The sequence below is a fragment of the Ranitomeya variabilis genome, chromosome 1 (genome assembly GCF_051348905.1).
Source record: "Ranitomeya variabilis isolate aRanVar5 chromosome 1, aRanVar5.hap1, whole genome shotgun sequence".
Taxonomy (NCBI): domain Eukaryota; kingdom Metazoa; phylum Chordata; class Amphibia; order Anura; family Dendrobatidae; genus Ranitomeya; species Ranitomeya variabilis.
This window is the reverse complement of record NC_135232.1, coordinates 955,551,039-955,577,542: the sequence shown is the minus strand read 5'-3', so window position 1 is coordinate 955,577,542 and position 26,504 is coordinate 955,551,039. Positions and strand designations below refer to the sequence as shown.

At 41.3% G+C, this 26,504-nt stretch overlaps 2 protein-coding genes across 2 annotated transcripts in view; both read right to left on the bottom strand.

Annotated features, from left to right (window-relative positions):
• Nucleotides 1-2,005, bottom strand: part of LOC143792044 (uncharacterized) — a 53,504-nt gene extending 51,499 nt beyond the window's left edge. Inside the window, exon 1 of the mRNA XM_077279283.1 lies at nucleotides 1,762-2,005. Coding sequence (XP_077135398.1) covers nucleotides 1,762-1,783 — 22 coding nt within the window. The 5' untranslated portion in view covers nucleotides 1,784-2,005. The remainder of the gene's footprint in view (nucleotides 1-1,761) is intronic.
• A 2,179-nt stretch (nucleotides 2,006-4,184) lies between these two features.
• Nucleotides 4,185-26,504, bottom strand: part of MMAA (metabolism of cobalamin associated A) — a 35,358-nt gene continuing 13,038 nt past the window's right edge. Inside the window, exons 5-7 of the mRNA XM_077279280.1 lie at nucleotides 25,771-25,856; nucleotides 24,577-24,726; nucleotides 4,185-5,467 (exon numbers count right to left, since the gene is read on the bottom strand). Of these exons, the coding sequence (XP_077135395.1) occupies nucleotides 5,180-5,467; nucleotides 24,577-24,726; nucleotides 25,771-25,856 (524 nt within the window). The 3' untranslated portion in view covers nucleotides 4,185-5,179. The remainder of the gene's footprint in view (nucleotides 5,468-24,576; nucleotides 24,727-25,770; nucleotides 25,857-26,504) is intronic.

Genomic DNA, 26,504 nt, shown 5'->3' with positions numbered 1-26,504 from the left:
GTGAGGACTCAGGAGGGCTCCGCTGAACCTTTGAGGCATATAGACTTCAGGCATATCTCTGTTTGCGGTCATTTTTTTCACTTCCTTGGGAAATTTGCAATGTAAAAATGATTTTTCGTTATCTACTCTTAGTCCGCATTCACAAGTCTGTGTGTCACAGTCTTTTTTTTTTTTTTTTTTTTTCCTTTTTTAGGATAGAATATGAACCCTTTGTAGAATACAGGCATCTTCACAAGCCATTTTATTTATATTTTTAAAGACCATCGTTCCACAAATAAAAATGAACATGTCCGACTTTGATCCGATTTGCACATCAAAATCAGCCGTTCAAGTTGGTGGGTCCATAAAAAAAAAAGGACAACAAAGCAGACAGTTTGGGGTCGGCTTTTCACTGTCTATTCTATTGGGTAGGAGAAGCTTCGGAATAATATAGAGATGCAGCACTGATAGTGGAAACAGAAGGGTCAAAAACATACAAAACACTGATCAAAATTGATTCGTGTTTTTTTAGCGTATGTAAAAATAAAAGTATATGTGAATCCATCCTAATGCTGTGCAACATATACATGAGAATTTCTCTGTCTCTATGTGGGTTTGTCCCATTCATTTTGTTCTTATCCTAGGTGTCTCTGTTTTTCCCTATGTCCAGACTTATTTTAATGGTTTGCACACATTTTTATATCAATGAATTAATACACTATAACTCTGTGTCGCACATGCATTCTTGGTTGGTATTATATTGTCTAAATTCAGCATTAAGGGACCATCTCTGAAGGAGAAAATGAAGCATGTATAAAATCGCTAGAGAATAATCTCGTACCTTTTTTAATATATATACAATACCCAAATATCTATTGGTATCAGGCTTAAACACATAAATGTTGTGTTTAAGTCACCTCACCAGGTAGAACTCAATTCCACATTTTAGAGAACCCATGTGTGCATACCCTGATATGGCCAGCAGGTGGTGCTACAGAACTCTTCTATCTGCTCTCCTACTCGCCGATTGTACTTTTATACAGTTAATGGTCCCTTTATATGAAGATGTCATTGGTAAGAAATCATGAAGTCGCCGTGCCATTCTGTTGCATGAGACTTCTGCTCAGTCCTAATTAGTGTCAATAACAATAATACCGTACATTTCTATTCATAAACATAGATTTGAGCAAACTCTTCTCATTAATTCATCAGCTGACTGGTACACACTGGGCAATTATCACTATAAATGCTTGAAATCAGGTTAGTTTGTGTAATTGGCTCCTAACAGTTATATTATCTCTATTATATCAATTAAAATCTTTTTTAAAATATATTTTTATGATTTCAGCTTTATTTTATGAAGATATTCGTTCCATATATGAACTTAACCAATATTTGTTATATTTTATGGCTCGAGAGCTAGGAAACCAAGAGAGATCATTTTTTTTCTTTACAGAATGCAGGATAGTTTCTGAAGCAACAATTTCGCTGGTGGAAGAACCACTGGTGGGCTGTTCCATAGCCACGTCCACACCTAGCAATAGTGGGGTGGCATTCATTGGACAAGCTGACCGTTAGGACTTATTCAGACGTGCTTGTTGTCCACGTGCTGATTGAACACCTAATCGGCCACGTGGTCCCTTTCCCATTTCTGAACCCCCATTTACCTTCTGCCTTTTTCCCCACTTATCAGCCCACTCCCCAGATGAGACCAAACCTACCATGTCTGTAGCCTAGCTGACCATGCGGCCGGCCAACCACAACTCCAGATCCCATCCTTACCTGGATCGCTCAAGTTTGTCATTGTTTCCAGCTTGGAGAACTTTGCAGAAAAAATTTCAAAACAAAATCTGTACTAACACATTGTACTTTTATCCCAGTGGTCAGCGGCTGTGTAGTGAACGATCCTCCTCAGTAGCTGACAGGCGTTCCTACCAAGCACGCATGGTACAGATAAGCTTACATGTTTTACTTCAATGGGAGGAAGGAAATAAACCGCTGCCAAGCTCATCTGGCGGCAGCTCATCTCCTGTGGGAACAAAGGATCAAGCATGTTGTAGCCACCGTGCACATTCAATGAAGGACGGCTAAACCCGCCTTTTTGGCGGACTGACCATCTGTGATGTTTGGCGGCCTCCCAATTCTTCCCCAACAGATGAGGTCAAGGGAATGTTTTCAGAGAAGACAAGCTGCTGCCATCAGGTATCTGGCAGCGGCTTTCTCCTCTACCCATTGAAAACACATTCGTCTGAGCACTCGTGTTTAGGTGGCTCTCTCACGTGTATGTCAAGGTTCAAAATTAAATATGCCAATACTTTTCCCCCCACTCTCGATGGATTTCGCCGATATAACTCTACGAGTATGGCCACCCTATATCTCTCACGTCACCTGCTAGTCTCAGCATATTTGCACAGGTTGTTCTGTACTTGTAAACGACTTGACAACTGCAGCCAATAGATCTGGTATAACTTGCACAACATGGTCCTATTGACATATTTTGTCTTTCTATTTGCATGGGACAGTCACTTGTGCTGGCAGTGGAATAATACGGCAGGAGATGTGATTGGCATGTTTCTGGTGGAATGAGTTTCCTTATGTAAATCTTCCATTGATTCGCTCGGTGTGAATATTCTTGTGTACATAGGTGTGAAAAGCAACAGGCAAGACTTGTTTTGTAGTTGCATCCAGGCATGGCCGTTCTACCCCAGTTAAAGAGCTCAATTCTGGTGCCCTTAAAGTGTACCATAATAACGCCTTCGGTCTCAGGATACGTGACTGCCCTAACTTCTCTTTATATTAGTGCCAACTATGTGTAGCCTTCTCTTACGTATAAGGAAAATCGTAAAATATATTATCTGTGCAGAGCTGGCAATAGTAAGACAGGCGGGAAGGGCGGGTTTAGCACTGTGAGACTGCCTGTGAATTCATAGCAATGTGCAATTATGGAAAGGAAAATACTGCACTACAATAAAAAACAAACAAAATAAAACAAATGCACTCGGATTGTGGTTATTTTGACTCCACAATCAGCATGTGACATAACCTTTGTCATTGTAAGCTGAGCCTGTTCAAGTGACTTGTATATTTAGTATCCAAGTATAGCTCAGGAATAATATAAAAATACAAGACCAGTGACAAAGAGATTCTCCAAGAATGTAATAAAATGGCCCTCATCACATAATTTAAACTGCAGCCTGTCAAAGTCACATGTCAAAATGGGCTGCAATCTGAAGAAAAACAGCTTCAGTGACCTGTGTCTTAACTGCCAGAAGCTGTATTATAAGCACACTTGTACTTCCATGAGCTGAGAAGTGTGGGAGGTGTAGAAATAAATCTCCTCTAGCTGTCTGAGCACAGAGGCTGGAGATAAAAATCCTTTGGGTATGTTTCCACGTTCAGGAAACGCTGCATGTTTGACGCTGTGTAGAGCCGCAGCGTCAAACCCGCAGCGTCCAGATGTAACAGCATAGTGGAGGGGATTTCATGAAATCCCGTCTCCACTATGCAGTAAAAACGCATGCGGCAGACACGCGAAAACGGACATGCGGCGCGTCTTTTAAGAACGCAGCCTGTCCTTACATTGCAGAAACAACGCAAGGACAGCGCAGGTGACCTTCCAGTAACCTCAGGTGCAGATTTGGTCAGGATTTTACCTGCATAAAATCCTGACGCAATCCTGAACGTGGACACATACCCTTTGTGCTGTTTGCGAGAAGCAGATTTCTTTCTTCTCCTGCCACACACTTCTCTTTGGTTTATGGAGGTGTGTGTGATACAGCGCCCGTCAATTGAGACACAGGTGTCGGGGGCAGTATTCCTACAGACTGCAGCCTGTGCAAGCACATGACTAGGACAGGGGACATTTTATTACATTCTTGGAGAACCCCTTTAAGTTTTACAAACTAAACATTCACTTACATGTTGAGTGGTCACATTATAATATGTCTGATATTTGGATTAGTGTGACCTCTGGATGGCACCCAAATTTATGTTACCAAATCAATTCCTACTCTAAAGAATGAATTGGATACCTTTTAATTTAGAAGAGTGGTCAGCCGTGTATGAAACTTGCACACTTCTTGGATACGTTTTGTGATGAATTCAGCTGACCGGTCTGCTATAAATTCTTCAATATTCATCATACAGTTATACTTCTTTCTTCAGCTAATATGCATCTCATTAATGTCAAATTGAAAAACACAAAGTTAGGTATTTAATATTTTTTATAAATAAAAGTTCAAAATCTACATTAGGATTTTATCACGAGTTTTCAAGAATTTGACGATTAACATGGACCATTCTGAATACCGTATATACTCGTGTATAAGCCAAGTGTTTCAGCATATTTTTTTGTGCTGAAAATGTCCCCCTCGGCTTGCTTATACACGAGTCATTGTCCCAGTTTATGGTGGGGGAGGGGGGAGAGGCAGGTCACAGAAGGTAGGAGCCAGCGGCTGCGGCTAAAGCCTGTGCCCGCTGCTAAAGAGAAATTAATATTCACCGCACTGGCAATGAATATTCATTTCTCTTATAGCGCACAGTTACAGCCGCAGCCTGCCAGCAGTTGCCGGGCTCTCACGGGTGCCCGCTCATTAAGGCAATGAATATTCACCTCTTTCCACTCCCATAGGCAAACGAGATGCTGCGAGGGAGTGCAGGGAAGGTAAGTAGGATGCTTTTTTTTATGCTTTTCTCATGGGGGGCATACATACAAGGATGGGGATGAGGACCCATGCAGAAAAGGATGAGAATAAGGAGCCATGCAGACAAGGATGGTGATAAGGAGCCATGCATACAAGGATGGGGATAAGGAGCCATGCATACAAGGGTGGGGTATAAGGAGCCATGCATACAAGAGTGGGAATAAGGAGCCATGCATACAAGGATGGGAATAAGGAGCCATGTATACAAGAGTGGGGATAAGGAGCCATGCATACACGGATGGGGATAAGGAGCCATGCATACAAGAGTGGGGATAAGGAGCCATGCATACAAGGATGGAAATAAGGAGCCATGCATACAAGATTGGGAATGAGGAACCCTGCATACCAGAATAGGGGTAAGGGGACAATGCATACCCGGCTTATACTAGAGTCAATACGTTTTTCGAGGCGCCTCCGCTTATACTCGGGTCGACTTAAACACGAGTATATAAGGTAATTAATGTGTTCATTTTATTTACAAGGATGTGTCTGATATTTCAGCTGCTTTCAGAAAATGCTTGGAGAAGCATGTCCGCTGCATGACCAGGTGACAAGACACCAGCAAGGACCTGCTCCTCAAGGAGGGGTATCTGATCCTTAACTGCAGGATGATTTCTAAAGTGCAGAAGAACATTTTCCTGAATAAGACTCCACATCCAGACCTTCTGCTGACTCCTACGCCTGGCTATAAGTTCTCCACTAGTGATCATGATATTCTGAAAGTCCATCATCTTTTTCGACAACTCTGGTATGCCTTCTCCAGTCTTAGCAGAAATGCGTAGAACCTGCAACAGAAAGCATTTCATGGAATGGGCAACACAAGAAAAGAACATAACATGCTACTCTAAAGCTGGATAAATTATTGTTCCTGAATGCCACTTTTTCCCCCCCATTTCTATTTTATGGGTACAAATGCTGCGATTGAGAGTGATCACAACATTTAGGCCGGCGTCACACTAGCGTGTTTTACGGACGTATGAGAGGCGCAGAAAATACGGATTGCATACGGTACAATGATTCTCTATGTCCCAGCTCCTATCTGCCGTATTTTACGGATCCGTATTATACGGTCTTGTACGACCGTAGAAAATCGCAGCATGCTGCGTTTGTCAGCGTATTGCGCAAAAAAATCCGCCAATGAAAGTCTATGGGGGCGAGAAAAATACGGATTACACACGGACCATGCGTGTGACTTGCGAGAAATATGCAGTGGTGTTCTCTAGAAAAGCCGGCAATTCAGTGCGGTGTACAGTAAAATCACACTGACAGAATAGAATAGAATAGGTAGAATAAATGTGTACACACATATAATATACCTATTCTATGTCAGTGAGACACATATATACATATATGATCAGCCAAAGAAAAAAGGAAAAGGTGGCACTCGCCCAAGCGATATATAAAAGATCCTTTACTCATCCAAATATCGGAGTAAGGACATGCCTTCCGGGCTACAGGTAAAACGAGAGGGTGCGGGGAGTGAGCCGGACGACGGCCATTTCGCTTCAACGGGTCCAGATATGTGAGTGGGATACAAGACCATTGCATCCTTTCTCGAGCGTGGGAAATATTCTGAAAAGTTTCCAGGCTCGAGTTCATATGAGTTCATCCAGCAGGGGGCGCATCACCGCGACTCGAGGTAACTACAGGACATTCCCCTGCATTCCATTCATTCACCAAGTTTTACAGACAGGAGCACAGCTGCATTAGCAGAGCTCCTGAGTGTAAAATGATTTAACCCCTTCAGATGGATTTACAGCATGGGACAAGACTGAACGACGGAAGGTATGGAATATTGTTGTTTGTTTAACTTTATTTCAGGTGACAAGGGTCTTCAGGTGGATTAAGAGTATAATAAAATATTAAAACACCATGTGTCTTTATTTCATTAAAATACTTTTTAATAATGTGTGTGTGTTTTATTAACCATTTCGTACTATTGGATTAATAATGGATAGGTGTCATAATTGAAGCCTCTCCATTATTAACCTGGCTTAACCCCTTCATGACCGTGGGATTTTTCGTTTTTCCGTGTTCGTTTTTCACTCCCCTCCTTCCCAGAGCCATAACTTTTTTATTTTTCCGTCAATTTGGCCATGTGAGGGCTTATTTTTTGCTGGACGAGTTGTACTTTTGAACGACATCATTGGTTTTATCATGTCGTGTACTAGAAAACGGGAAAAAACTCCAAGTGTGGTGAAATTGCAAAAAAAGTGCAATCCCACACTTGTTTTTTGCTTGGCTTTTTTGCTAGGGTCACTAAATGCTAAAACTGGCCATTATGATTCTCCAGGTCATTACGAGTTCATAGACACCTAACATGACTAGGTTATTTTTTACCTAAGTGGTGAAAAAAAATTCCAAACTTTGCTAAAAAGAAAAAAAAAAAAAAATTGCGCCATTTTCCGATACTCGTAGCATCTCCATTTTTCATGATCTGGGGTCGGTTGAGGGCTTATTTTTTGTGTGCCGAGCTGGCGTTTTTAATGATTCCAATTCTGTGCTGATACGTTCTTTTGATCGCCCGTTATTGCATTTTAATGCAATGTCGCGGCGACCAAAAAAACGTAATTCTGGCGTTTCGATTTTTTTTCTCGTTACGCCGTTTAGCGATCAGGTTAATGCTTTTATTTTATTAATAGATCGGGCGATTCTGAACTTGGCGATACCAAATATGTGTAGGTTTGATTTTTTTTTAATTGATTTATTTTGATTGGGGCGAAAGGGGGGTGATTTAACCCCTTCACCCCCAAGGGTGGTTTGCACGTTAATGACCGGGCCAATTTTTACAATTCTGACCACTGTCCCTTTAGGAGGTTATAACTCTGGAACGCTTCAACGGATCTTGGCGATTCTGACATTGTTTTCTTGTGACATATTGTACTTCATGATAGTGGTAAAATTTCTTCGATATAACTTGCGTTTATTTGTGAAAAAAACGGAAATTTGGCGAAAATTTTGAAAATTTTGCAATTTTCCAACTTTGAATTTTTATGCCCTTAAATCACAGACATATGTCACGCAAAATACTTAATAAGTAACATTTCCCACATGTCTACTTTACATCAGCACAATTTTGGAACCAAAATTTTTTTTTGTTAGGGAGTTATAAGGGTTAAAAGTTGACCAGAAATTTCTCATTTTTACAACACCATTTTTTTTTAGGGACCACATCTCATTTGAAGTCATTTTGAGGGGTCTGTATGATAGAAAATACCCAAGTGTGACACCATTCTAAAAACTGCACCCGTCAAGGTGCTCAAAACCACACTCAAGAAGTTTATTAACCCTTCAGGTGTTTCACAGGAATTTTTGGAATGTTTAAATAAAAATGAACATTTAATTTTTTTTCACACAAAATTTATTTCAGCTCCAATTTGTTTTATTTTACCAAGGGTAACAGGAGAAAATAGACTGCAAAAGTTGTTGTACAATTTGTCCTGAGTACGCTGATACCCCATATGTGGGTGTAAACCATTGTTTGGGCGCATGGCAGAGCTTGGAAGGGAAGGAGCGCCATTTGACTTTTCAATGCAAAATTTACTGGAATTGAGATGGGACGCCATGTTGCGTTTGGAGAGCCCCTGATGTGCCTAAACATTGAAACCCCCTACAAGTGACACCATTTTGGAAAGTAGACCCCCTAAGGAACTTATCTAGATGTGTGGTGAGCACTTTGACCCACCAAGTGCTTCACAGAAGTTTATAATGCAGAGCCGTAAAAATAAAAAATCATATTTTTTCACAAAAATGATCTTTTCGCCCCCAATTTTTTATTTTCCCAAGGGTAAAAGAAGAAATTGGTCCCCAAAAAATGTTGTGCAATTTGTCCTGAGTACGCAGATACCCCATATGTTGGGGTAAACCACTGTTTGGGCGCATGGCAGAGCTTGGAAGGGAAGGAGCGCCATTTGACTTTTCAATGCAAAATTGACTGGAATTGAGATGGGACGCCATGTTGCGTTTGGAGAGCCCCTGATGTGCCTAAACATTGAAACCCCCTACAAGTGACACCATTTTGGAAAGTAGACCCCCTAAGGAACTTATCTAGATGTGTGGTGAGCACTTTGACCCACCAAGTGCTTCACAGAAGTTTATAATGCAGAGCCGTAAAAATAAAAAATCATATTTTTTCACAAAAATGATCTTTTCGCCCCCAATTTTTTATTTTCCCAAGGGTAAGAGAAGAAATTGGTCCCCAAAAAATGTTGTGCAATTTGTCCTGAGTACGCAGATACCCCATACGTTGGGGTAAACCACTGTTTGGGCGCATGGCAGAGCTCGGAAGTGAAGGAGCGCCATTTGACTTTTCAATGCAAAATTGACTGGAATTGAGATGGGACGCCATGTTGCGTTTGGAGAGCCCCTGATGTGCCTAAACATTGAAACCCCCCACAAATGACACCATTTTGGAAATTAGACCCCCTAAGGAACTTATCTAGATGTGTTTTGAGAGCTTTGCACCCCCAAGTGTTTCACTACAGATTATAACGCAGAGCCGTGAAAATAAAAATTCTTTTTTTTTTTCACAAAAATGATTTTTTAGCCCCCAGCTTTTGTATTTTTACAAGAGTAACAGAATAAACTGGACCCCAAAAGTTGTTGTCCAATTTGTCCTGAGTACGCTGATACCCCATATATGGAGGGTAACCACTGTTTGGGCGCATGACAGAGCTCGGAAGGGAAGGAGCGCCATTTGGAATGCAGACTTAAATGGATTGGTCTGCAGGCGTCACGTTGCATTTGCAGAGCCCCTGATGTACCCAAACAGTACAAACCCCCCACAAGTGACCCCATATTGGAAACTAGACCTCCCAAGGAACTTATCTAGATGTGTTGTGAGAACTTTGAACCCCCAAGTGTTTCACTACAGTTTGTAACGCAAAGCCGTGAAAATAAAAATTCTTTTTTTTTTCACAAAAATGATTTTTTAGCCCCCAGCTTTGTATTTTTACAAGGGTAACAGAATAAATTGGACCCTACAAGTTGTTGTCCAATTTGTCCTGAGTACGCTAATACCCCCTATGTGGGGGGTAACCACTGTTTGGGCACATGACAGAGCTCGGAAGGGAAGGAGCGCCATTTGGAATGCAGACTTAAATGGATTGGTCTGCAGGCGTCACGTTGCATTTGCAGAGCCCCTGATGTACCCAAACAGTACAAACCCCCCACAAGTGACCCCATATTGGAAACTAGACCTCCCAAGGAACTTATCTAGATGTGTTGTGAGAACTTTGAACCCCCAAGTGTTTCACTACAGTTTGTAACGCAAAGCCGTGAAAATAAAAATTCTTTTTTTTTTCACAAAAATGATTTTTTAGCCCCCAGCTTTGTATTTTTACAAGGGTAACAGAATAAATTGGACCCTAAAAGTTGTTTTCCAATTTGTCCTGAGTACGCTGATACCCCCTATGTGGGGGGTAACCACTGTTTGGGCACATGACAGAGCTCGGAAGGGAAGGAGCGCCATTTGGAATGCAGACTTAAATGGATTGGTCTGCAGGCGTCACGTTGCATTTGCAGAGCCCCTGATGTACCCAAACAGTACAAACCCCCCACAAGTGACCCCATATTGGAAACTAGACCTCCCAAGGAACTTATCTAGATGTGTTGTGAGAACTTTGAACCCCCAAGTGTTTCACTACAGTTTACAACGCAGAGCCGTGAAAATAAAACATATTTTTTTCCCACAAAAATGATTTTTAGCCCCCCAAATTTTTATTTTCCCAAGGATAACAAGAGAACTTGGACCCCAGAAGTTGTTGTTCAATTTGTCCCGAGTACGCTGATAACCCATATGTTGGGGTAAACCCCTTTTTGGACGCACGGGAGAGCTCGGAAGGGAAGGAGCACTGTTTTACTTTTTCAACGCAGAATTGGCTGGAATTGAGATCGGACGCCATGTCGCGTTTGGAGAGCCCCTGATGTGCCTGAACAGTGGAAACTCCCCAATTCTACCTGAAACCCTAACCCAAACACACCCCTAACCCTAATCCCAACGGTAACCCTAACCCTACCCCTAACCTCACCTCTAACCGTTTAATGAACATTTTCTGACAGTCATAAGTGCCACGTATTTAAGTGCCACGTATTTAAGTGCCACATATTTAAGTGCCACAAATTTAAGTGCCACATATTTAAGTGCCACGTATTTAAGTGCCACGTGTTTCAGTGCCACGTGTTTCAGTGCCACGATATTTCAGTGCCACGTATTTCAGTGCCACGTACTATAAATACTATAACTATGTGGTTATACGTGGCACTGAAATATCGTGGCACGTAAATACGTGGCACTTAAGTACGTGGCACTTAAGTACGTGGCACTTAAGTACGTGGCACTTAAGTACGTGGCACTTATATACGTGGCACTTATATACGTGGCACTTATATACGTGGCACTTATATACGTGGCACTTATATACGTGGCACTTATATACGTGGCCACTGAAATATCGTGGCACTTATATACGTATATAAACGTATATTTTAGTGCCACGTATTTCAGGTTAGGGGTAGGGTTAGGGTTAGGGTTTTTTTTTTTTTGTTTGTTTTCTTGTGTTTTTCTATAAAAACGCATGCGTCTAAAAACGCATGCGTTTTACCACGTTTACATGCGTTTTTTCACACATGCGTTTTTTTAAAAAACGCATGCAGATAAAAACGCAAGTGTGAAACCAGCCTAAAAGACGCTTTTTATAGCAAAAAAGTTTTTGCGTCTCCACATTTTGAGACCTATAATTTTTCCACATTTTGGTCCACAGAGTCATGTGAGGTCTTGTTTTTTGTGGGACGAGTTGACGTTTTTATTGGTAACATTTTCGGACACGTGACCATTTTTGATCACTTTTTATTCCGATTTTTGTGAGGCAGAATGACCAAAAACCAGCTATTCATGAATTTCTTTTGGGAGAGGCGTTTATACCGTTCCGCGTTTGGTAAAATTGATAAAGCAGTTTTATTCGTCGGGTCAGTACGATTACAGCGATATCTCATTTATATAATTTTTTTATGTTTTGGCGCTTTTATACGATAAAAACTATTTTATAGAAAAAATAATTATTTTGGTATCGCTTTATTCTCAGGACTATAACTTTTTTATTTTTTTGCTGATGATGCTGTATGGCGGCTTGTTTTTTGCGGGACAAGATGACGTTTTCAGCGGTACCATGGTTATTTATATCCGTCTTTTTGATCGCGTGTTATTCCACTTTTTGTTCGGCGGTATGGTAATAAAGCGTTGTTTTTTGCCTCGTTTTTTTTTTTTTTTCTTACGGTGTTTACTGAAGGGGTTAACTAGTGGGGCAGTTTTATAGGTTGGGTCGTTACGGACGCGGCGATACTAAATATGTGTACTTTTATTGTTTTTTTTATTTTATTTAGATAAAGAAATGTATTTATGGGAATAATATTTTATTTTTTTTTTCATTATTTTGGAATATTTTTTTTCTGAGCAGGCGTCTGTGAAGCCACCTCCCTCCCTGCAGGACCCGGATCCGCGGCCATCTTGGATCCGGGTCTGGGAGCTGCAGGGAGGGAGGTAAGACCCTCGCAGCAACGCGATCACATCGCGTTGCTGCGGGGGGCTCAGGGAAGCCCGCAGGGAGCCCCCTCCCTGCGCGATGCTTCCCTGCATCGCCGGCACATCGCGATCATGTTTGATCGCGGTGTGCCGGGGGTTAATGTGCCGGGAGCGGTCCGTGACCGCTCCTGGCACATAGTGCCGGATGTCAGCTGTGATAATCAGCTGACACCCGGCCGCGATCGGCGGCGCTCCCCCCGTGAGCGCCGCTGATCGCGTATGACGTACTATCCCGTCGGCGGTCATACGGGCCCACCCCACCTCGACGGGATAGTACGTCGGATGTCAGGAAGGGGTTAAACTTTTATATTTTTTTTATTTTTTTCACATTTTTTTAACTTTTTTTTTTTTTATATTTGCCATGCTTCAATAGCCTCCATGGGAGGCTAGAAGCAGGCACAGCACGATCGCCTCTGCTACATAGCAGCGATCTGGTGTTCGCTGCTATGTAGTAGAAAATCAGGTGTGCTGTGAGCGCCGACCACAGGGTGACGCTCACAGCTACCGGCGATCAGTAACCATAGAGGTCTCAAGGACCTCTATGGTTACAATGGAGAAGCATCGCCGACCTCCGATCATGTGACGGGGGTCGGCGATGCCGTCATTTCCGGCCGCCCGGCCGGATGCGGTAGTTAAATGCCGCTGTCTGCGTTTGACAGCGGCATTTAACTAGTTAATAGCGGCGGGTGAATCGCGATTTCACCCGCCGCTATTGCGGGCACATGTCAGCTGTTCAAAACAGCTGACATGTCCCGGCTTTGATGCGGGCTCACCGCGGAGCCCTGCATCAAAGCAGGGGAGCTGACATCTGACGTACTATCCCGTCCGATGTCAGTAAGGGGTTAATGTCACCTTACAATAGCAAGGTGACATTAACCCTTCATTACCCCATATCCCACCGCTACACGGGAGTGGAAAGAGAGAGGCTAAGTGCCAGAATAGGCACATCTTACAGATGTGCCTTTTCTGGGGTGGCTGGGGGCAGATGTTTTTAGCCAGGGGGGGGGGGGGGGGGGGGGTCCTATAACCATGGTCCCTCTCTAGGCTATTAATATCTGCCCTCAGTCACTGGCTTTCCCACTCTGGTGGAGAAAAATGCTCGGGAGCCTACGCCAATTTTTTCCGGGATTTAACCCTTTAATTTAATAGCTAGAGACCCCAAATTTCACACAGACACACTTGTTACATTAGTAAAGAGGAATATGTAATAAAAGAAGGGCTATGAGATGGTTTACTGTATGTAAACCATGTCTCATATCATGTCGGGTTTGTGAAGGAGAGAGCAAAAGCCGGCAACTGAATTACCGGCTTTTCTGCTATGTAGCGCTGAATTAAATATATATATATATAGAGATATATATAGATAGATATATATATATACATAGATATATATATACAGAGATATATATATATAGATATATATATAGAGAGATATATAGAGAGATATATAGAGAGAGATAAATAGAGAGAGATATATAGAGAGAGAGAGATATATAGAGATCTATATATATAATTGTCTAAGGGTTTTTCCGTCTGTCTGTCTGTCTGTCTGTCCTGGAAATCCCACATCCCACATCCCCGCCAGGCCTCGACCAATCAGAGACGGGCACAGCATGGCGACGATTATGTCATAATGGAAATCCCGCGTCTCTGATTGGTCGAGGCCGCCAGGCCTCGACCAATCAGCGATGGGCACAGTATCGACGTAGATGTCATAATGGTTGCCATGGCGACGATGATGTCATAAAGGTTGCCTCGACCAATCAGCGACGGGCACAGTCTGCCGCGAATTCTGCAATCATCATTGTCCATATACTACGGGGACATGCATATTCTAGAATACCCGATGCGTTAGAATCGGGCCACAGTCTAATATATATTATATATATATATATATATATATATACACATACACATATATATATATATATATATATATATATATATATATATATATATATATATATATATATATATATATATATATATATATATATATATATATATATATATATATATATATATATATATATATATATATATACACATATACATACACACACAGTTAGGTCTATATATATTTGGACAGAGACAACATTTTCCTAATTTTGATTATAGACATTACCACAATGAATTTTAAACAAAACAATTCAGATGCAGTTGAAGTTCAGACTTTCAGCTTTCATTTGAGGGTATCCACATTAAAATTGGATGAAGATTTTAGGAGTTTCAGCTCCTTAACATGTGCCACCCTGTTTTTAAAGGGACCAAAAGTAATTGGACAGATTCAATAATTAAAAATAAAATGTTCATTTTTAGTACTTGGTTGAAAACCCTTTGTTGGCAATAACTGCCGGAAGTCTTGAACTCATGGACATCACCAGACTCTGTGTTTCCTCCTTTTTGATGCTCTGCCAGGCCTTCACTGCGGTGGTTTTCAGTTGCTGTTTGTTTGTGGGCCTTTCTGTCTGAAGTTTAGTCTTTAACAAGTGAAATGCATGCTCAATTGGGTTGAGATCAGGTGACTGACTTGGCCATTCAAGAATATTCCACTTCTTTGCTTTAATTAACTCCTGGGTTGCTTTGGCTTTATGTTTTGGGTCATTGTCCATCTGTAGTATGAAACGACAACCAATCCGTTTTGCTGCATTTGGCTGGATCTGAGCACACAGTATGGCTCTGAATACCTCAGAATTCATTCGGCTGCTTCTGTCCTGTGTCACATCATCAATAAACACTAGTGACCCAGTGCCACTGGCAGCCATGCATGCCCAAGCCATCACACTGCCTCCGCCGTGTTTTACAGATGATGTGGTATGCTTTGGATCATGAGCTGTACCACGCCTTCGCCATACTTTTCTCTTTCCATTATTCTGGTAGAGGTTGATCTTGGTTTCATCTGTCCAAAGAATGTTCTTCCAGAACTGTGCTGGCTTTTTTAGATGTTTTTTAGCAAAGTCCAGTCTAGCCTTTTTATTCTTGATGCTTATGAGTGGCTTGCACCGGGCAGTGAACCCTCTGTATTTACTTTCATGCAGTCTTCTCTTTATGGTAGATTTGGAGATTGATACACCGACCTCCTGGAGAGTGTTGGTCACTTGGTTAGCTGTTGTGAAGGGGTTTCTCTTCACCATGGAGATTATTCTGCGATCATCCACCACTGTTGTCTTCCATGGGCGCCCAGGTCTTTTTGCATTGATGAGTTCACCATGCTTTCTTTCTTTCTCAGGATGTACCAAACTGTAGATTTTGCCACTCCTAATATTGTAGCAATTTCTCGGATGGGTTTTTTCTGTTTTCGCAGCTTAAGGATGGCTTGTTTCACCTGCACGGAGAGCTCCTTTCACCGCATGTTTACTTCATAACAAAACCTTCCAAATGCAAGCACCTCACCTCAAATCAACTCCAGGCCTTTTATCTGCTTAATTGAGAATTACATAACAAAGGGATTGCCCACAACTGTCAATGAAATAGCCTTGGAGTCAATTGTCCAATTACTTTTGGTCCCTGTAAAAACAGGGTGGCACATGTTAAAGAGCTGAAACTCCTAAACCCCTCATCCAATTTTAATGTGGATACCCTCAAATGAAAGCTGAAAGTCTGAACTTCAACTGCATCTGAATTGTTTTGCTTAAAATTCATTGTGGTAATGTCTATAACCAAAATTAGAAAAATGTTGTCTCTGTCCAAATATATATGGACCTAACTGTATGTATATATATATATATATATATATATATATATATATATATATATATATATATATATATATATATATATATATATATATATATATATATATATATATTCAAATTCAAAGAAGCTTTATTGGCAGGACCAAATACACATCAGCTTTGCCAAAGCAAGTGTATATATAGATATAGATAGATAGATAGATAGATAGATAGATAGATAGATACACTGTGTTCCAAATTATTATGCAAATAATATTTCCTCATATTTTCTCTAAATTACCTATCTGAATTGCAGTCATTGTTCTTTTCCAGTCATCTACTATTCTAGTATAATTGCAATGTTTTGGAACAAACTGCCTATGAAAACAGTATCTTTTTAAAAAAAAAAAAAACACTCAAAATGCATGTTCCAAATTATTATGCACAGCAGAGTTTTCAACTTTTTTTTTTTATTTTGAACAAAAAAATGGTCAATTGTGAAGTTAAAGGCATTATTAGCTTATTACAAAATGAAATCAAACAGTTTTCAAGTGAAAACTTTATTCTAGGTGATGTTACATTTGCACATAGGACCCCTTGTTCGAAAGAAGCTTCTGAACTCTCTCGTCCATTGAATTTGTCAGTTTTTGGATGGTTTCTGCTTCAATTGCTTTGCATGTGGACAGAATACCCTCCCAGAGCTGTTGCTTAGATGTGAACTGCCTCCCGCCATCACAGACACTCCTTTTGATGATGCTCCAGAGGTTCTCAATGGGGTTGAGGTCAGGGGAAGATGGTGGCCACACCATAAGTTTGTCCTCTTTTATGCCCATAGCAACCAGAGATGCAGATGTGTTTTTTGCAGCATGAGATGGTGCATTATCATGCATGAAAATGATCTTGCTGCGGAAAGCACGGTTCTTCCTCTTGAACCATGGCAGGAAGTGTTGTTTTAGAAACTCCACATAGATTATGGAGTTCATCTTTACCCCTTCAGGGATCATAAAGGGGCCGACAATCTCTCTCCCCATGATTCCAGCCCAAAACATTACTCCACCTCCTCCTTGTTGGCGGCTTAGCCTTGTTTTCATGGGGTGTCCATCAACCAGCCATCCTCCACTCCATCCATCTGGACCATCGAGCGTTGCACGGCACTCATCGGTGAACAAAACAGTTTGGAAGTCAGTCTTCATGTATCGTTTGGCCCACTGGAGCCATTTCTGCTTGTGTGCAGTGGACAGAAGTGGTCGACAGGATGGCTTACGCACAGCTGCAAACCTCTGAAGGACCCTGCATCTTGTTGTTCTGGGGACGTTGGAGGCACCAGCAGCTTCAAAAATTTGTCTGCTGCTATGACAAGGCATTTTTGCAGCTGCTCTTTTAACCTTACGCAATTGCCTGTTGGAAAGAGTCCTCAATTTTTCCTTATCAGCACGCACACGTGTGTGCTGGGAATCAGCTACATACTTCTTGATTGTGCGATGATCACGATGAAGTGTCTTGGCAATGTTGATTGTAGTCATGCCTTGACCTAAATACTCCACAATTTGTTGCTTCTCAGCAGCCGACACATCCTTTTTCTTTCCCATTTTGGCAAAAAATGTAGGCTGCTTAATAATGTGGAACAGCCTTCTTAAGTAGTCTTGCCTTTATTTGGACAGGTATCTGCAATTGCTTTCAGTGATATAAAGAGCCCTGACACACATCACCATCAATGAGTTTAAATGACAAACCAAAAAATTCTAACCTTATCACTCCTAAACTCTTTGTGCAGAATCATTTGGAACACGGTGTATATATAGATATACATATATATAGATAGATATACATATATATATAGATATATATATATATATATATATATATAGATATAGATATAGATATAGATATAGAGAGAGAGAGAGAGAGAGAGAGAGAGAGAGAGAGAGAGAGAGATACACTGTATATATGTAGAATATTAGAGGCGATGGATCCATGATAAGTCCATTTTGCAAGCCTGCGAGAAAAAAACGCCATACGGATGACACGGATAAATTTGTCCGTAAAAATCGCATCCTCGCATTGAATACGGAACAGTGTATTGGGACAATTACTGCGTATTACGGCCGTAAAAAACGGACCGTATTTTCATATGCCTAGTGTGACGCCGGCCTTAGGAGGCAGGCAGGGGGGGAGCTCCCCCTGCCTTCAGATCGGTGCCCCCGGAAACTCATCGTGGTGGCCTGATCGTTGGCAAGGTTTCAGAAGCTACCTGCAATCAGAGTAAAAAAGTGAAAAAAAAGTTAAAGTCCCCTAAAGCACCTAAGTAAAAAGGTTAAAAAGAAAAGAAAGAAAAATAGTAAAAAATTAAAAGAAATAATACCGGTATATATATATATATCTTACAAAATAAAAATAATAAAAAAATCATTACACTAATACACATTTTATGTAAAAAAGAAAAAAGTACACATTTCTTTCATTAGATATGAAATATGCAATGCAATAATAATTATTTTTTCTATAAAGGTTTTTAATGTGTAAAAGCGCACAAAAGTAAAAAAATGGCATAAAAGATGTATCAATATAATCGTACTGACGCGAACATTAAAGCTGCCTCATCTAAAAAATTAATAACTAAAAAATTCCTGAATGAATGATTTTTGTTCACTCGGCACAATAGAAAGTGATGAAAAAATGTCATGTGTCCGGAAAAGATACCAATAAAAATGTTAACTCATCCCGCAAAAAAGAAGCCCTCACATGTACAGTAGTTAGCCGAAATCTGGAAAAATTATAGCTTTGAAAATATGGCGATGCAAAAAGGTTTTTTTCAGCAGACAAATAGAAAACCCAGATATAAATCTGGTATCCATGTAATCGTACCAACCTGAAGAATAAAGTCCCTGTAATGAGGCAGATGTAGGTACTGTGGACGCCATAGGACCTGTTATCTGGCGGTGTCCGTCTCTTAAGGCGTGCATAAAAGAGCGAGCCGTCACAGTTTTGTGCACTTCTGAAAAGGACACTGCTGAGCAAAGAACAGACGGAGTCCAGAGTAACTCATGCTGCCTCATGATAGAGAATGGATCCCTCGGAGGTCTCATCTGAATCACGTCACTTGGAGATTTAGATTGAAACTCTGATGTAAGTGCTCAGCGTAGAGCGCAGGATAAATGTGATCCCAAATGTTATGTAAAAATGTTCCCTAACAACAGCTCCAAATCAATACACAAAAATGCAAGTCCCCACTCAGGTCCGTCATCTGTTAATGGAAATATACCATACCATGTTACTGGTAGTGCAAAAGCTCTGGAAAAGTGAAATGGCTCCTAGCCCCCCAAAGGAAATCCAACAAATTCTGTGCTCCCAAATCCAAATACTCTCTCCCTTCTGAGCCCCAGTGTGCCTAAACCACATTTAGCATCCACATGATTGGCATGGGTATAATTTCCAAAAAGAGTATTCTGTTCTTCTACTTAGGGGCTCTGTATATTGAGTCCGCAAACTATTCTAGGAAAATCGGGATTGTATGACACATTTTGGTGCCATTTTTACCTATTTCATTGTGTAAAAATGAAAAATCTGAGGCTGAAACATTTTTTTTGTGGTACTTTTTCTTCACTGCCCAATGGTATAAAATTCTGTGACACACCCGTGGTGTCAATATGATCACTGCACCTCCAGATGTATTCATTGAGAGGTGTAGTTTGTAAAATGGTGTCACTTATAGGGGGTTCTGCTGTTTTAGCACCTCAGGGGCTCTTCCAGTAGGTCATTACACCCACAAGTGGGTCAATTCTTAAATAAACTGAGAGGTCAATTTTTCTCCTATTAGCCCCTATAAAAATTAAAAATTTGGGGCTAGAACAACATTATAGCAGTAAAAATGTATTATTCTTTCTTCACCGCCCAATGGTATAAATTTCAGTGAGGCACATGTGGTATCAACATGCTTATTGCACTCCTAGATGAATACATTGATAGGTTTAGTTTGTAAAAGAAGTCACTTATGGGGGTTTCTGCTGTTCTGGCACCTCAGGGGCTCTACCACTGTGCCATCACACCCTTCTCCTTCCCTTCCGAGCTTTGCACTGTGCCTCTAAATTAGTTTTCAACCACATATGGGAGGTCCATTTTTTCCTGTTACCCTTGGGAAAATAAAAAAAATTTAGGCTAATTTTTTTCAGGGGGTGGGGTGAAATGTGCTTTTTTTATTTTCATGGCTCTAGGTTATAAACTTCTGTGAAACACCTGGCAGTACAAGGTGCTCACCACACATCTAGATACATTCCTTAAAGGGTCTATTTTCCAAAATGGGGCCACTTGTGGGGGGTTTCCAGTTTAGGCACATCAGGGCCTCTCCAAATGCGACAGGGCATGTAGTCTCAATTGCAACAATTTTTACATTCAAAAAGTCAAACTGTGCTCTTTCCCTTCCGAGCCCTGCCATGCACCCAAACAGTAGTTTTCCCCCATATATGGGGTATCGGCGTACTCAGGAGAAATTGTGAAACAAATTTTGGGGTCCATTTTCTCCTGTTACCCTTGTGAAAATAAAAAAATTGGGGCTAAAGTAAATTCTTTGTGAAAAAAGTTATATATTAATTTTTTCCTTCCACATTCCATTAATTCCTGTGTAGCACCTTAAGGGTTAATAAACTCGTTGAATGTGGTTCGAGGGGTACAGTTTTTAGAATGGTGTCACTTGGGTATTTTCTGTCAAATGGGCCCCTCAAAGTCACTTCTAACTTGATGTTGTCCCTAAAAAAATGGTTTTGTTAATTTTGTTGTAAAAACAATAAATTGCTGATCAACTTTTAACCCTTCTAACTTCCTAACAAGCTTAAAAAATTGTGCTGCTGTAAAGTAGATATGTGGGAAATGTTATTTATTAACTATTTTGTGTGACATAACTCCTTGGTTTAAGGGCGTAAGAATTAAAATATGAAAAATAGTGAAATTTTCACCAAATGTCCAATACTTTCACAAAAGCACGCACATAAATTTTTTTTTACCACTATCATGAAGTACAATATGTGACGAAAAAATAATCTCAGAATCAGTGGAATCCGTTGAAGAATTCCAGAGCTATAAGCTAATAAAGTGACACTGGTCAGATTTTTAAAAAATGAGGCCCGGTTATTAAGGGGATAAATGAAATTGGTTTCAGTTTAAAACTATGGAACAAATATGTCCCCTGGTCATCAAAGGGATAAACAGAGGGCCATCCCAAAATGACGTTAAAATCACACACAGGTGCTTGGCGCACCCTTGCGTGGCCAAATAATTAAATGGGCCTACTTGTTTTGTGTTTATCGCTTCCACCCTCTTGATTGACAGCTCTGTCTTTACGACGCATAAGGAAGGAGGACATGTTGCACAAGCAGGTGGGAAGGTGCACTGAATGGTTTGGCCACGCCAAGAGTGAAGAAAGCGGCGGTGCTTGGTTTGAAGAGTCATTTTGTGCTACAGACTCCCATTAATGGTATATGCCAATATATTAAATATAATGAGGCAAAAGTATTAATTATAACATTTAGATGGCATAAAACTGAACATGGTGGTACACGCTGTGTGATAAATGTGGTGTATCCTGGCAAACGTGGGCATACAAAACAATGGCACCCTGTGTTAAAGAATCAGGAACATTTTGTCAATTATCCTTTTGGGTTGTTTTTGATGCAGCCACATTCGCAATTCTGCTGCATTTCCAAGTTAAAAAAAAATCACATTGAAAAACATGATCCCAGGGTCTACAACCCCTGGCAAAAATTATGGAATCACGGCCTTGGAGGATGTTCATTCAGTTGTTTAATTTTGTAGAAAAAAAGCAGATCACAGACCTGGCACAAAACTAAAGTCATTTCAAATGGCAACTTTCTGGCTTTAAGAAACACTAAAAGAAATCAAGAACAAAAAATGTGGTAGTCAGTAATGGTTACTTTTTTAACCAAGCATAGGGGAAAAATTATGGAATCACTCAACACTGAGGATTGCCTGACATACACAGGCAATCCCCGCATCTAGGTGGCTGTCTAATAGCCATGAAACATGCGACCGCGGGGACTCAAACATGTCACTCGATCACCCACGATACTCGGTCGAAACCCGAGTAAGGGTACATTTCCACTGCCGAGAGACAAATCGGTCCGTAATCTGGACCGAAAAAACGGATGTAGCGTATGCGATTGTCATGCGAGTGTCATGCGAGTGCAATGCGATTTTTAATCGCACCATCCGTTTTACATCCGTATGACATCCGTATTACTGTCCGATTTGTAAGCACCGGTGTCCTTTGAAAAGCCGGCAAATCAGTGCTGTGTACAGTAAAATCACACTGACAGGTTAGAATAGAGTAGATATATACACATAGAATAGGTATATATACATATATATATATGTCAGTGAGACACCTATATATGTATATTTATATTTAATGCAGCGCAAGATAGCATTAAAGCCGCTAATTCAATTGCCGGCTTTTTCTTTCTCCTTCCCATACCCGACAGGATATGAGACATGGTTTACATACAGTAAACCATCTCATATCCCCCTTTTTTTTGCATATTCCACACTACTAATGTTAGTAGTGTGTATGTGCAAAATTTCGGCGCTGTAGCTATTAAATTTAAGGGTTAAATCGCGGAAAAAATTGGCGTGGGCTCCCGCACAATTTTCTCCGCCAGAGTAGTAAAGCCAGTGACTGAGGGCAGATATTAATAGCCAGGAGAGGGTCCATGGTTATTGGCCCCCCCGTGGCTAAAAACATCTGCCCCCAGCCACCCCAGAAAAGGCACATCTGGAAGATGCGCCTATTCTGGCACTTGGCCACTCTCTTCCCACTCCCGTGTAGCGGTGGGATATGGGGTAATGAAGGGTTAATGCCACCTTGCTATTGTAAGGTGACATTAAGCCAGGTTAATAATGGAGAGGCGTCAATTATGACACCTATCCATTATTAATCCAATTGTATGAAAGGGTTAAAAAACACACACCCATGATTAAAAAGTATTTTAATGAAAGAAACAAACAGGTTGTTTTAATAATTTATTGCTCTCTCAATCCATCAGCAACACCCTCGCTTGGCAAAATAATAAACACACAATATACATACCCTCCGATAAACTGTCACGTCCCACGAGGTAATCCATCTGAAGGGGTTAACTAATATTACAGGCAGGAGCTGTGCTAAGGCACTTCGCTCGTGTCTGTAATCCCCGGGTGCTGAAAGGAAAGCAGAGTGATCTATACTTACATTCAGTCGCGGTGATGCGCCCCTGCTGGATGTTCTCATGAACTGCAGCCTGGGAACTTTTTCCCACGCTCCAGGTCATATGAGGACATCCACCAGGGGGCGCATCACCGCGACTGAAGGTAACTATAGGTAATTGACCTACATTTCCTTCATTCCCCGGGGCTTACAGACACGAGCACAGCTGCATTAGCAGAGCTCCTGCCTGTAAAATATTTTAACCCCTTCAGATGGATTTACATCGTGGGACGTGACAGTTCATCAGAGAGGGTATGTATATTGTTGGTTTATTATTTTTCCAAGCGAGGGTCATCACATGGAGTGAGAGAGCAATAAAATATTAAATCAACCTGTGTGCTTATTTCATTAAAATACTTTTTAATCATGTGTGTGTTTTTTTAACCCTTTCATACAATTGGATTAATAATGGATAGGTGACATAATTGACGCCTCTCCATTATTAATCTGGCTTAATGTCACCTTACAATAGCAAGGTGACATTAACCCTTCATTACCCCATATCCCACCGCTACACGGGAGTGGGAAGAGAGTGGCCAAGTGCCAGAATAGGCGCATCTTCCAGATGTGCCTTTTCTGGGGTGGCTGGGGGCAGATGTTTTTAGCCACGGGGGGGGGGGGGCCCAATAACCATGGACCCCCTCCTGGCTATTAATATCTGCCCTCAGTCACTGGCTTTACTACTCTGGCGGAGAAAATTGCGCGGGAGCCCACGCCAATTTTTTCCGCGATTTAACCCTTAAATTTAATAGCTACAGCGCCGAAATTTTGCACATACACACTACTAACATTAGTAGTGTGGAATATGCAAAAAAAAGGGGGATATGAGATGGTTTACTGTATGTAAACCATGTCTCATATCCTGTCGGGTATGGGAAGGAGAAAGAAAAAGACGGTAATTGAATTAGCGGCTTTAATGCTATCTTGCGCTGCATTAAATATAAATATACATATATAGGTGTCTCACTGACATATATATATGTATATATACCTATTCTAGGTGTATATATCTACTCTATTCTAACCTGTCAGTGTGATTTTACTGTACACCACGCTGAATTACCGGCTTTTCAAAGGACACCGGTGCGTAAAAATCGGACAGTACTCGCATGGTGCGAGTGCTGTGCGATTTTTTTCTCGCACCCATTGACTTGCATTGGCGAGTCTCGTCCGAGAATCGCAGCAATACGCAGCTTGCTGCGATTTTTTTCTCAGTCCGATTTCGGCTGAGAAAAAAATCGCAAATGAAAAGACACCTATTGAATAACATTGGTCCGAGTGCAATCCGATTTTTTATCGGATTGCACTCGTCCGTTTTCCTCACCAGTGGAAATGAGCCCTAAGGCTGAAATACACGACTTTAATTCCTCATCCTGCCATTGTGCTTACCTGAGGTCTCCAGGTCTTGGATCGCGTCCGGAGTAACTTTAATGCACTCACATACTCCGCCTGAATCTTCCTTGCAGGAATAAGCAAGTCTCCGTCAGCCTTGGTTATAGTAACTAGGTCAGCCATTTCCACTATCCCTCGCTTTATGCCCTGAGGGAAGAAAGATCATTACGTACTTGAAATCCCGGCTGTTGACCACTTTATCAATATGTGTACACACTGGGGAAGCAGGAATTGTGTGGAGTAGCCCATTAAAATTAAATTACTTCCTTTTAGGCAGGCAGAATAAGAAAAAAAATCCTTAAAGTGTCTTGTTATAATATTAAAACTAACAAAAAATAAAAAAATCACCAGTGAATATAATCTTCTGGGATCACTTCTATCAGCTCCGGCATATTTCCTAATCGAATAATGTAGGGATATGATGGCAGGAGATGTGTCAGTCACTGCATCAATTTTGACATTCAGGGTATAGGAAAGCTGGGTGACCAATCCTAAGCAATCTATCATGGCAGTCATATAACCAGTTAGCCAGAAAATCTCTACAAGTCATCCCATCTGACCGTGGGGGACGGAGCGGGACGGCGTCCGCCTGAATGTATGTTCTCCCTTTGTACATTGTCCAAACACGCCAACACCTGGTTCCAATCTGCGGCACACATTTCAGTTCCTCCATGATTGTAACAGGAAGGCAGAGGAGAAAGTCCGAGTCTCCAGAATCCAGATGACGCTCGGAGCCGTGGGCTTGATTTGCATACTCGTTTGTGACTTCCAGTGATTTAAACCATCAGTTCCCAACTAATGCCACATAAAACTTCCTGTGCACTCCAGGAAGCAGACAGAGGTGAACGCTAATGCAAATTACAAGTCATCCAACCTAACTCACATGGAACCGAAGTGATTGCTCCCATATGGTCAGCGTTCTGGAGCGGAGGCAGCTGATTTATATTCCTTGGCTAACCGGGTGGATAAATATTTAAAGAAGAGACAACAGAGAGAGAATTTATTGGAACCGATGCAGATTAACAACATCGCTACAGGATATGTGCTTTTTTTTTTGGTAACGTAATATATAGCAAACCCTGCATAATAATAAAAAGGAGGAACGATCTCTGGTAAATGTCAGCAACACACACGCCGTTCCACCATTCCCTCTATTCTACTTATTCCATAGTCAGAGACCGAATTACCTACCTGCAACTCGTCGCCCCCTGCTGGTGGCAGAAGTAAAACAAACATGTCCACCATGTCAGCCACAGCAAACTCCGACTGCCCCACTCCTGCGTGATGACACAAATGCGGAGATTCTTACTGTGTGTACAGAGCATGCTCAGATCATACAGTAGAGTAGACGATAGGGGCAGTAACAGCCAACATTGTCCACCATAAGCATATGGCCGTCAGGTGCATTTAGATGGGCCCATTACTGCCAATTAATGAACAACTATATAAAAGTCCATCAAACATCGCTTCCTCAGGAAAACCAGACCGATGGATGCAGATCGATTTTTACTATGATCATTCTGTCTCCATACACCATTATGTTATCGGCAGAACATCAACTGTTTACATGGGCCAATTTGCTGCCAATATTCAGACATCCTTAGATCTCCATCCATACTGTAAGGACAGGCCACGGGGGTCTCCCGACACAAACTTGACAGCCTGATATATGTCTTCTGAATTTGTGTCAGGAGACCAGCGGTCCATACTCCACGGACACACGGATGTGTGAATATAGCCCAAAGCTGATTTTTACATGCGTTTTCTTTGCTCTCGAGGTGATTATCAACTAATCGAAATGCATGATTACTCAGGAACAATGCTGGGTTGGAGATGGAGAGTCCAAGAAGTCTGGTAGTAAGCCGATGAAGATGGAAAAGCAGCGGATACAGTGGCTTTCTAGCTGTGGACTTATGTGCATTTAT